This window comes from Vanellus vanellus, assembly GCF_965231255.1.
Source record: "Vanellus vanellus genome assembly, chromosome: 2".
NCBI classification, from domain to species: Eukaryota; Metazoa; Chordata; class Aves; order Charadriiformes; family Charadriidae; genus Vanellus; species Vanellus vanellus.
Genome location: NC_138906.1, coordinates 25,058,675 through 25,070,888, shown reverse-complemented (window position 1 = coordinate 25,070,888; position 12,214 = coordinate 25,058,675). Strand labels below are relative to the sequence as shown.

The 12,214-nt window shown below is 43.1% G+C and overlaps 1 protein-coding gene across 1 annotated transcript in view; it reads right to left on the bottom strand.

Annotated features, from left to right (window-relative positions):
* The window catches only part of ZNF804B (zinc finger protein 804B), a gene marked incomplete at its 3' end in the record, with an annotated part of 252,650 nt that extends 240,714 nt beyond the window's left edge, over positions 1–11,936 (bottom strand). Inside the window, exon 1 of the mRNA XM_082499621.1 lies at positions 11,570–11,936. Within this exon, the coding sequence (XP_082355747.1) occupies positions 11,570–11,677 (108 nt within the window). The 5' untranslated portion in view covers positions 11,678–11,936. The remainder of the gene's footprint in view (positions 1–11,569) is intronic.
* Positions 11,937–12,214: the final 278 nt, after the last annotated feature.

The window sequence follows — 12,214 nt, the reverse complement described above, 5'->3', positions numbered from 1 at the left end:
TCATGTTTTTATTGTTTGTTCTACTCACTGTGAAGTACAGCGTACAATTGTGGTACTAAATCAGTGTACTTGAGGGCTCATTCTTAATATGCAGATCTTATCAAAATATATTAGTACCGTTGAGTAGCACATTGACACCTCTATGTTTCTTCAGATACCACGTATCCTTTTTAACTCTGTAAGAGATTTGAACTCTACAATTTATCCTATGGTACGCTGTAATCAAAAGCATCAATCTTTTTAAAGCTGTCTAATGCCTAATGCCTACAGCCGTCATCCTTATTAGCGAGAGTTTAGAAGTATAAACATAGCTAAGTAAGTACATAACAGTGATAGAAAAGAATAGACTTTCTTTTATAATATATAACATGAGCAGCCATACCTTCTGTTGTAAGGAGACAGCTTAGAATGCTTTATGTATTTAAAACTCTTCAGTGTAAGAGTCTCCAATTACTTAATCAGTTATTCTTCCTAAGAGGCAATCAAGAAGCCAATTAGGATTTCTATAATGGCTCCCAGGCAAGTGGAAGGTCAAGATCTGAACTCTACCTGAGCAGACGTAGGAAGAAAGGGTCCCAATGACTCTTCACATTCACGGTGATCTCACCTGCTAACTCTGATTATTTTGCTGTGTGAGGGCATGGTTTGGCATGGTTTGGGGTGTTGGTGGGTTTGGGATTTTTGTGGAAGCATCCAAGGTTGTAGTATTGCTTGGTACAATGATAAATCACAGTAGTTAAAACAGTTTCTAAAAATACCTATGTCAAGTGCTTTTTTAATCATAATTTTATTCTTCAGCCAGCGCTAGTCGGAGTGTCAGGAAGACATTCCTGCAATTAGACATATTTTGGCAAAAGCTTGGGATAAGCAACTGTATTTGGGTAGAGGGAAAAGGCATTCGAGGTCCTTATTACGTAAGTTTACAGATGAACTCCAGATTGAAAAATAAAAGCCTTGAAAACTGGTTTTCTACTGGAATATTTCTAAGTGTACATACCTAATAAACCTCATTTTCTATAGGTTAAAAGAGTGAGTGTTCAAGAACAGGCAGTGGAAACAAAACATTTTTGCTGTGGATTTTATGCACATTTCTCTGCCTTTGGTTTTATTGACTGGGAAGATTACACAGGTGCTGTTAAGTCATTCTGTAAACTCGCTTAAACCCCTTTCAGGGAAACACATTTTTTAACTTCTTCCAATTTGCTGTTTATAATGATCTCTAGTGATGAAAGCTGTCATGTATGCAAATCAACATAAACATTTAAAGGCTGATCCCACAGCCCAGAGATATCCTATTCAATCACCTACAACGTCAGTGATTCTTCAAGGTGAAAAAATAATATTATGAATAGATAGCCAGCCTAGTAGACAGCTGTCAAAACAGAAACAGGAAAAAAAAAGGGCAAACCAATAACCAAATTTATTTGCTTTATTTTCCTTTTCCCATTAGAAGTCATAACATGGCATATGGATATAACCCTCTATTTCAGCCATCACATCTGCTTTATATAATAAAGAGCCCAATGCTGTCAATACTCTTTTTTTTTTTAAACTTCACAGAATGAAAACGTGCTCCCCAATAATAAGGAGAGCTCTAAGCTCTAAACCTGTGCTGAGCAGATTTATTAACCTAGCCAAAATGAAAGACGTACCTTTCTCCACCAAGTGTTATCATTTTCAAATAAGACATGTCGACATGTCCTCTAGGGAATAAATTTAGAGACCGTTTTTGTTTATGTTGAGGGGAGGGTTAACTTCTGAGATAAATAACCACAATGTTGCATCTGTATATTTTGAAGTTTAACTTCTAAAATACACTTATTATAATGCTAAGCAATAAACCATATATATTGTACAGTATATAGCCAATAAAAAACTCTTGTTCCACATGGTATACAAAGCACCGGTGATAAACAGGTCTTCAGTAGAAGAGATAAACAAAATATAAACCCAGCAAGTCTACATATTTTATGCCTATTTCAATGTCATTTTTGTTTTATAGGATACGCATACAATGTCTGCATCACACATCTGTGATTTTTCTATTGATTATTAGTAACCACAAAAATTTATCACTTACTCACAGAATCAGAACTTTTTTCAAAGTGCTGTTTTGTGCTATTTTGTGAGCAAATCACTGTCTTCAACGTTGCTCAGCCTCCCATTGCCTCTTTGCCACACTGAATAGCAAAGAATATATTTATCATTCCAAGGAAAATTTGAGATCTTCGTACCAACCTAATCTTTCTTCATTTGGCTTGCTAAACTGTTTTTTTCACATAGGTTTTTCTCTCTTTTCTTTAAAGTGAAGTAAGTGTATACTGAAACGCTGAAGAAGAAAAATGCTAGTGTCCATTCATGTAGATGCCTACAACATAATAACCTTTGACTTCTATCACAGAAGAGCAGTAGCATGGCTTTATAAGGCCTGCAGTTAAGCATTCAGACAGCTAGGAGAAGCTGCATATGTATTCAGTGACATTTACGGGATGTGTATTTATTATTTGGTGTGCACAAACAACTTGCATACACGTCACATTGTCTTCTGCTCTATGGGGACCTACATGGCTGCACTTTTTAATTTTATTTTCTAAACAAGTTCTCAATAGCTACGTGACAATTTCTGATCTGGTGCTCATCAGACCAGGCAGCCACTCCCTGTGATGAGATGATGGGTACATCTCTCAGCTGCTGTTTGCCACAGACCTTTGGCCATGCGGGTCGTGGCCATCCTGGATGTTCTGTTCCTACACTGTAATGTCTTCCAGCACAGTCGAGTAGTCAGAGCAGCATCTGGAAGTAAGCAGTACCTTTCCCACACAGAGGAATCCTTATCACTATCCAGTCCACCAATCACCCTCCTTAGCCCGCATTTGGACCACAATATTCACCAAGTAACCAATGCAAAGATCACTGCAGACTCTTTCCCTGTCAATCTGTAATGCATCACCAGAAGCTTTTTGTAATCACAGACAAGGGTTCAAGAACAGGCTCAAAATATCAAGATTCAAACTCGGTTTTCTAGTGTTTAACATAGGGTGTTAACATTTGCTCCTACTTAGACTACACCCCCCCCCCCCAAAAAAAAAAATAAAAATCAGTGTTCAGAGCTTTTCACACCTCACAGAAAGTCGTATTTCCACTGAAGATGTAATGATTAGCCCAGAAAAATGAAGATCAGTATAGACAAATAATTTGTACCTATCACTTCTGAAACACACAAAAACTTACTAAAATTAGAATTATAAAAATCTGAATGTGAAAACTTCTCTTCAAAGGTAAAAAACACATACAACAGCTTAATAACTATAAGAGTTTGCATTTCTATCAGACCCTCTAATCATACTATTAGCACAGATTCCATTTGTAATATTGACCCAAAAATCCCATCTCCTGAATATTATGTTATCAAAGGGTGTATTTTAGGAAGTTCTTTCCTTACACTTTCCAGCGTAGTTTCACAAGCTTTCGTAACATGTTACAATCTAAGTTGGAAATGTAGGCTGCAGATTTACAGCCGATTACAACTGAGAATTTTCTCAACAACTTCAAATACATTTCTCCGGTTCAGTCTGAGCAGAATATAGATGGAATATTTCTGTTGACACAAATGCACTAAATCTGTTTTAGAATGTGTTCCAGGGAAAACATCAATTGAAAAATTGATATCAACTAGAGTTGATTAATGTACGAATTGTTTCGGAGCTGCATGCAATCTCTCAGCAATAGTTCTGTTTCTTTACTTGAACCAGCTTGCCAATTATCATTATGCATAACTATGAAACTGGGACAAAATTTTGATGATGATGTTTACATCTTATCCAGTATGCACATAAATTTAGTCTAGTATGAAAAAAAAAAAGCAAAAAGCTGTCATTAAAGTGTCTTATGACTGGGTACAGAACAATACATTCTAAGCAGTGAACAGCATTTTCAGGCATGTGTACATACTCCATGACAAATCTTGTTACTCATGCGCAGTAGCTGATTGTACAAGACAAGCAGTTGATATGTGCCCACATAAAATACAGAAATGCAGGAGTGAACTCTGGATATCTAGCTGTAATATTACGGTCGCTGCCTCTGGTATCACCTGTGCAGATTATCGTCATAAATCAAATTATTTGAATACTGCTCATTCAGAGTTTGGAAGGTTCAAAGGCTAACAGCAGGGCTGGTTGAATACTGAAAAAACAGTGTTTGCGACTGTTGATGTGAATGCTAAAAAGCTCCTTTAAAGGATATTCTTATTGCTGTTCAGAAATGTTTGTATGCATGGACTTCTGCATGCACGTACGTATTCAAAATTACTGTTTTTCTCCAGTGAAGACACACTTAATTCCTTGGAGGCACAAACTGGACTTTAATGGTACTGCATGTTAAGTTGGGAATTCTGGTTCCCGCAGGCCCATGTATGCATCTGTATTTCTCTTTGACATTGACTTGACCCTGTAATAAACTTAATTTGACCTTTTAAAAAAATTATCCTTGATCCATGAGGATTTTTTTTTTTTACTGTTGTAGGCATAAAAACACTTCCACAGTAAGATCCTAGATCTTGAGCTCTAAAAGAAGGATCACAGCTTTGCTGTGTGTTGTAACAAACGTGATGCACTCTCTTCCAGAGTGAAGACCTTGAGGGCATCACGGAAGATATGTCCATATAAGAAGCCAGGCTTATGCAGGTGGATAGACACATAAAGCAGCAAAACTAAATCTCTCACAGTGTACTACAGCGGTATTTTAAAATAACAGTATTTCAGCAGGCAGATAAAAACATTTTGAATTTATATTTTTTCCCACAGAAAAGTCAACATTTTCCCCAAGGGAATATTTTTCCACACTCTTCTTAATACAGCCCACGGATTTTCTAACACAAGTGAGAAAAATGACATTTGCAGGTAATGACGACTTAAGCCTTCTAAAGTAATCTGTTGGGATGTAATAAAAAAACTTAACGAACATTCTTGGTGTTAAATGCCAAAAAAAAAAAAAACAAACCAAAAAAAGCCCCAAGCCTTCTAGCCAAAGGCTATACAGTCCATCAGGGAAACCCACATAGGAAAAAGCCAACTTCATTCTGGCCAATCTTTAAAAGCTTTTTTTTCCTTCTCCATTTAACAACATTTTGCAGGGAGCTCTTGCAAATCCTTTTTTGCAGGGAATAAGTAGCTTCTGATTATGAGACTCTCTTGACCACAGGTTTTATGCAAGGGACCTAATCTCAAAGGGAAGTATTTGCATAAACAAAGTTATTCACTTTATTTACTCTTTAAGTGGTCAAAACGTTCATTTAGCTGGAGGAAGGAGCTGGAGCATCCTCCCCAGCGCAGGCAGGCAAGCGCTTACCATGGACGGCAGGTGTGGGCAGGAGTCCAGAACGCAGGGCGGGAACAGGAACAGGCAGGGGAACAGGCAGGGGAACAGGCAGGGGAACAGGCAGGGGAACAGGCAGGGGAACAGGCAGGGGAACAGGCAGGGGAACAGGCAGGGGAACAGGCAGGGGAACAGGCAGGGGAACAGCCTTTTGTGCTCAGAGCCTTGTTAACAGCTCAGCCCACTTTTTGAGAGAGCATGTTTCACAAACGCTAGGTCTCTACAGCCATTTTCAAACTTATACACAGTGTACAATAAACCAAAAACCCAAACCTGCTACGCTCTGGGTGAGTAAAATGCCTATGAACTGAAAGTGAGAATGTAAATGGATGTAACAGCAATAACTCTGACAGTAATGGACAAACAAGCACTGCCACATGCAAAATAAGAGAGAAATCGATCTGGTTTTAAGAACTCAATTGAGGGACCAATAAAAATATTAGAATGCTGGAAAGGCACTGTCAAACATAAAGCACCTGTTTAACATTACTGCTAATTGTGGGTGAAGGAAATGGCCCCAGCAGAAATTGGTTGAAGATGATTAAATTTAATTGCAATGCTATATACAAAGTGCTACCCACTGACTGAATTACCAACAAAATATGGTCAAAAGCGATACATTGCACAAAACCAGGCTTAATACAAGGCACGAGCAACAACGCTACATGTGCCTAAAAACACATTGGTATTTTCTAAAAGTGCTTTCTGTCTCTCGCGTGTCGCAGAAATGACAGAAAGCGCAGGAAAAGGAATCACAGAAATTGGGAAGTAAAGTCACCCTCAGGTTGAGTGTGGGCCGCAGGAATGCTCATGTTCTCCAGCACGGTGGAGGCGTTACGGTTGGTAGGAAACACGCTCAGCCCACTTGGAGACATTAAGTGCCCAGAAGCAACGAGACTAGAAAGAGCTAAGCAGGAGTGCCACCCCTTACTTGGGGAAGGCAGTACCTTGGTGAGCCGCTCCAGGCTGTCAGCAGCGCACAGGATTCCCCCTGGCAGGTGGCCACTTCTGCTGGAAGAAGCTGCCAGAGACTTTTGGCACGGAAGAGACAAAGTACCACTTTCCGTTTTCTTTCCTACTTCTCCCTCTTTTTCTTTCTACATTATTTTGTTAGTACAGTTGGGTTTTTTCCACCCTTTCCTTTCATAGAAACTATCCAAACCAGACAATTTATTGGAGCTGCTGGTTCGTTATTGAACCATTTATACTATATTTCTTAATTCAAATTTTACTTCCCATGCATTTTCTTTGGTAATGCCAAGAGCATACCCTTCCTTTCTGCTTTCAGTGCTGCTGAGGGTACAGCCACAGGGCTGAGGGATCGCTTGCTCATGATCAGAAACTCATGAGTTATTTGGTCCTCCAGCTAATCACCCAGATATGGTGGCTCCTCTTTTTCACCTGCTGCCACCTAGACCATGTTTCACACGCTACACGTGCACCACGTCTAGCCTTTAAATTGCTTTCTGACAACTGTGCCTGGCACACATCTCTCCTCACTGGTGGCAAACACAAAACCGGCATTATTCGCAGCAGACTCGGTTGGGCTGGCGTTTCCCCATGAGACTCAGGGAGATGGAGAGTTTCTCGTGCCACGGCCCTCCTGTTCTCTATTTATGGTCCCTTGTTCCTCAAACACGCTTATATTTTTTAAGAACTTTTCAAGTGCCCAGTGTTATTATCTGCTACAAAGAGTAACAAGGTGCTACCCCAGTCCTGGTTACACGTGCTTTAGTGCTGGAACGGCATGCTTGTGGCTCGGTATCAACTAAACAGTTATTATTTCCAAGTGCCTGCGATGCACTTATTTAGAACTACTGGAGCCTCTGGACACGGGGTGAGAGCTGTGCTTTTTAAAAGGCAGCTCTGTGTAACAGAGAAGCACTTCCCACCCCTCACACCCCAAAGAAATTAGGCAAGCGCTGAGTGCAACAGAGCAGCTGCTTGACAGCCTTATTAGAAAACAGCTTAGAGAAGTATGTGAAAAATACCGTATTCAGCTGAAGCTGCAGGGAACAACAGAAGAAAAATAATTAGCCAAGTCAGAAATTGGCGAAAGCATTGGGTCTTCTGAGTCCTCTATTTCCTTCAAAATACAAAGGGATCTTTAAATAACAAGTAGTAAACGAGACTTTGTTTATATCTCACCTTAAAAAGCCACAAGCAGAACAGTGCACCCTAATAACATCCTTGGCTCAGAAATGATTCAGAAGCAAGGGGGCCATCTGCTGAATTCCCAGTACCATTTTCTGCTGTATCCTGGAAGATTTTCTTTGAAAGTTTCACAGCCGAGTCCTTTTCGGTGCCAGCTTTGCTAGGCCTGTGAGGTGTGGCAGTAAACCTCTGAGCAGGTTTGGTGCAGGTGAATATTACAGCATATCTACCATGAATGCAAAAACTAAAACCAGGACACTGATCAATGTAATCTACTCCGGACTCAAAAATCCTGCAGATGATATCATCAGTCTGAAGTATATGCAGTGTCTCTGTATCATAATGCATTTCATTAAATAGAAATGTTCAGAGACAGAAAACTTGCTCATGATATGTTAATGAACATACCTTTCCAGATAAAATTAAAAAGCTTAAATGATAGAACCAGGTCTCTAAAATGAGCAGCTTCCTTCTTCAGCTTGTGGTCCTTTATCCTCAGCATCATTGGTACCACACTCAAACTCAGAATTCCCTTCCCTTTGCAAGTCTGTTATGACACCATTGACACATGATTCACTGGTGACTCCTTCTAACTCCACTCTTTCTGAACTCAGTACCACTTACTTCAGATCCCAGCGTCAGACCATTCCTAACTAGTTCCTTTCCCAATGCGTGAAAGCGTGTGAAGGAAAAGTAGAATTTTACAAAGGTTTTAGGACTGTGTCACTGCACATTCGCATGCACAAATGAAGTACGTTATCTTTGTAGTCCTCCATATCTTGTTCTTCTTAGTACTACTACAGCTAAAGGTCTCTCTTCGTACTGGGAAGAAGCATCAGAATTGTTTCCGACACAATAATAGAAAAGCGTGCTAAATAAATACTACAGAAACATCCAGACTGAAAAATCCTTGTTCATATAGCCATGAAATTTGATAAAGGTATTTAAAATATTCACCACTGTTCTCATTTCTTAAAGCATAGCCTTAAGTCTACTGACATTTCATGGTCTGTTAATACAGAACACTTTAAATATGGAAAGGTACATGTTATCCATTAAAGACTATGTAGACTCATGCATAAGACAGCTCATAGTGTACAAATACAAGATTGTTTAATGGTACAAACTATAAAATCGAATCTTCAAGGCTACTTCCAAGCTCAGCATTTTAAAAATGACTGCAAGACATCACCTCTAGCTTTCAAAGTTATAATCAGGAGGTATTAAATAAAGCACAAGCACAGGGAATACAAATAAATGCCACTTGCTTAAGACTTCCTTCTTAAGTACAAGAAGTGGTCCCAAGTTTAACTCATAGCTTACTGAAAATATGAATAGTTGGAGGGTTTGTTTATATTGTGTGGGGATTTTTTCATAATTAAAACAGTTTACTACCTCAGTCAGTACTAAATCTCAATATGCATGACGGCTGCATCCATAATGCAAAAATGTATCCAGGTGTTGTTTGCTGTTCACTGTTCCTAACTTCACACACACTGATGATCAAGAAGGATATGGTCTGGAAAGTTGTAAGTTTATAGGCGCAAGCAGATTACTCTGGAGAATCACTGTGTTCGGTATTTAATAGCACACTATTGTCTACTTTGCCAACTAAGCACCCCTTATTTTTCTCCTAAAACAGAACTCCCATGTGAAAACAGCATATATAAAAGCAGGACTAAATACTAAATATCAAACACATAAAAGTAAAAAAGCTTTAGATCTACAATTACTTAGCATTAACAAAACACGAATTTATCATGTACCTTTATTCCCATGAGCTGTCCACCACTCCCTCTACACAGGGCTTATCCTATTACCTCAAAAGCCTGACTAGCTTCAAAGAGCGGCCACTAAAAAAAAAGCAAAAGGAAAAAAAAGAAAAAGAAATGTGTTCAGAGAATTAAAGTTTTCCCTCAAGAATTCAGAATGAAAGCTAAGGATTGCTGCACTTCAGTCCTTTCTATAGAAATGTTCCCAGAACATGTAAAACATCCCAACTCCAGGTCATGTAAATCTCAAAAACAAGAGGTTCTATCTTAGTGAAAAGCAATACAAACTGCTCTTGCTACTTGTTTCTAACTCTGGAAAGCTCACATGAAAGATTGTTTCTATGCAGTGAGAGAGACCTGAGGTTATTTTCAACTTTGTGATTTTTTTTTTTTCTTTTTCCACTAAACCCTAGATAGTCAGTTTCAGACTAAGATGCTTCAATTTAAAGCAAAATCTTCTGGTTTCTTTTTTTAATAGAATACTTAATTTTAATAGAATCTTTAAGCAATAAGAAAAAATCAAAACAATTATTTGTTGGTCTTTTTCTCTGAAATTTACATTTAAACAAAAGTTACTCCCAGCTAGTACCAGAATGATGTTTAAAATGATCATTTGTTAATGGCGTCAGACAATTACATTTATTTCATTAAGTATTTAGACTGAAAGGAGTGGTGCACATACCAGGTAGCTAGAAAGAAAAAGAAGTTGGAGAGTGAAGGATTTGGAATATAACACTAGTTGGAGGCTAGTATCTTCTGATACTCCTAGACTTGAACAGCAGCTGTTAAAGTTCTACCGAATACAAAGTATTTATGATCAAGCTTCTTCCCACTTTACATCTTTGAGGCCTTTTCCTTTCTACTTCTATAATTTTGTACAGGAACTCAGTTAATGTCTCCTGCATTTCAGGAGGTTCCACACACAAGGGTGGATCAGCTCCACGGGTCAGAGAACACAAACACAGCTCAGCCAACCTCTGATTGATGATACCTGCGGCGCAGTTGTGTTATACCGCACACAAAAGATAGAGCAGTACAAGGGAAGAACCTGTAGGTGCTGTATCGGAGTGCTGGCATACAGCACAGAGGGGATTTTGGAAGAAAAATGAAATATTTATTACTTTCCTCATCGAAAGTCAAGAAACTGAAAGAGACTTTGTCATCACAAGCAGTTTCCAAAAGGTGTTTGGGGGACAGGTGTGTTACGAGGCACGACCTGGCACTGCCGAAGCCGGAGGGAGTCCCACCAGTGGGATTAAGGCATTCCCGGCACCTCCACAAGTCGAGTACTGGGGATGGCAGGTCCGTACCCCTCACTGTTTCACGTATTGAGATACAGCACCTCGACGGGGAAAGTTCAGTCACGGCTACAGAAGCGTTTACGATACTACCACCACCATCGACAGGCGGAGGAGAGGCTGCACCGCTCCGGCACCGCCTGGGCGCCCTCCGCACGGCGGCTGCCCCGGGCACGGCGCTGCCCTCCGCCCCGGGGCGGCGGCAGGGACACGGCGGCCGCCCGCCCGCGGCCCGGCAGACCCACTCGCCCCTACGAAACGCCTTTAGCGACTCGCAGAGACCGTCTACGGTAGCTCGACGGGTCTCCGGTCTCCGCAGGACCTCCCCAAACTTCACGCGTGTTCTGCCGAGAAGTCTGTCTCGACAGGTAGTTCATTCACAACACGCCGCAACCAAACGCGCGAGTTTCCTCTTTTTTTTTTTTTTTTTTTTTTTTAAGCCGAAAACAGAAGGTCCATCGCTCCCCCTCCTCCGCAGCGTCAAAACCTTGGAGAAGGGACAACCCCGCCACACCTGGAGCCTCCACCGCGCCTTCCCCTCTAGCGGCCACCAACTTTCCTGCGAAGCGGCAGAAATTGGCCTTTCCGTCGGCGCGAGCCCCCAGACGCGGCCCACGGAGAACCGCAACTAACGGGCAACACCGCTGCCCCCCGACCACCGCCAGCACCGCCTCCCCCAGCCCCGTCCCTCCGGCCCCACGCAGGCGGAGAAACTTTTGCGAGCCGCCCGGTGAGGCAGCGCCCACGCCGGCCACCCCACAGCGCGGGGACCGAGCCGGCGCCCACGCACCGTGAGCCCGGCGGACCAACGCCACCATCTCCCGCCCCTCCCCCCCCCCACCCCCCCCATCTCCCCGCCGCGCCGCGCCCGCCGCGTGGGCACCCACGGCCCCGCGCGCACCCATCCGCCCGCACCGCTCCTACCGTGCGGGGGGCAAGTGAGGGAGGGAGCGAGGAGGTGGCAGTTACCGGCGAGCGAGCGCCCTTCTTGCAGAGCGGTCCCCTGAAGACGCCTTTGATGCCGCGGTAGTGGCCGTTGCTGAGGTGCCGGGAGCTGATGACCAGGTAGCACGCCATGCGGGTCCCCCGGGTGGGCCGGCGGGGGGAGCGCCCCGGCCCCGCGGGCGGCGGGGGGGAAGGCAGGCCGGCTCCGGCTCCTCCTCGGCAGCGGCGGCGGTGGTGGTACTACCCCCGTCCGGAGCAGAAGCCGGCATGAAGGAGCGGGCGGAACCGCGGCAGCGATCTTCCCCCCTCCCGTCTCATCCAGCGCCCGGGTTAGCGCTGCCGGCAGCGGGATGCACGGAAGGCGGCAGCAGCGGCGGCAGCCAGAGCACATCTGAGGGAGCGCGGAGGCCAGTCCGCATGCTGCTCCGCGGGTAGGAGACGGGCCCGGGAAGAAGAAGAAGAAGAAGAAGAAGAAGAAGAAGAAGGGCAGAGCGCAACTTGCACAGTCCGCCGCTGCTACGGCCCCTTTCCTCCCTCCCTCCCTCCTCTTCCTCCTCCTCAGACCAGGCCACCGGCAGCCGACATGCGGAGGGGAGTTTCTCGGCGGCGGCTGCTCCCCATGGCTCTTTCCCTCCGCCGGGCTGGGTGGTGGATGCAGCCGGCCGCCGC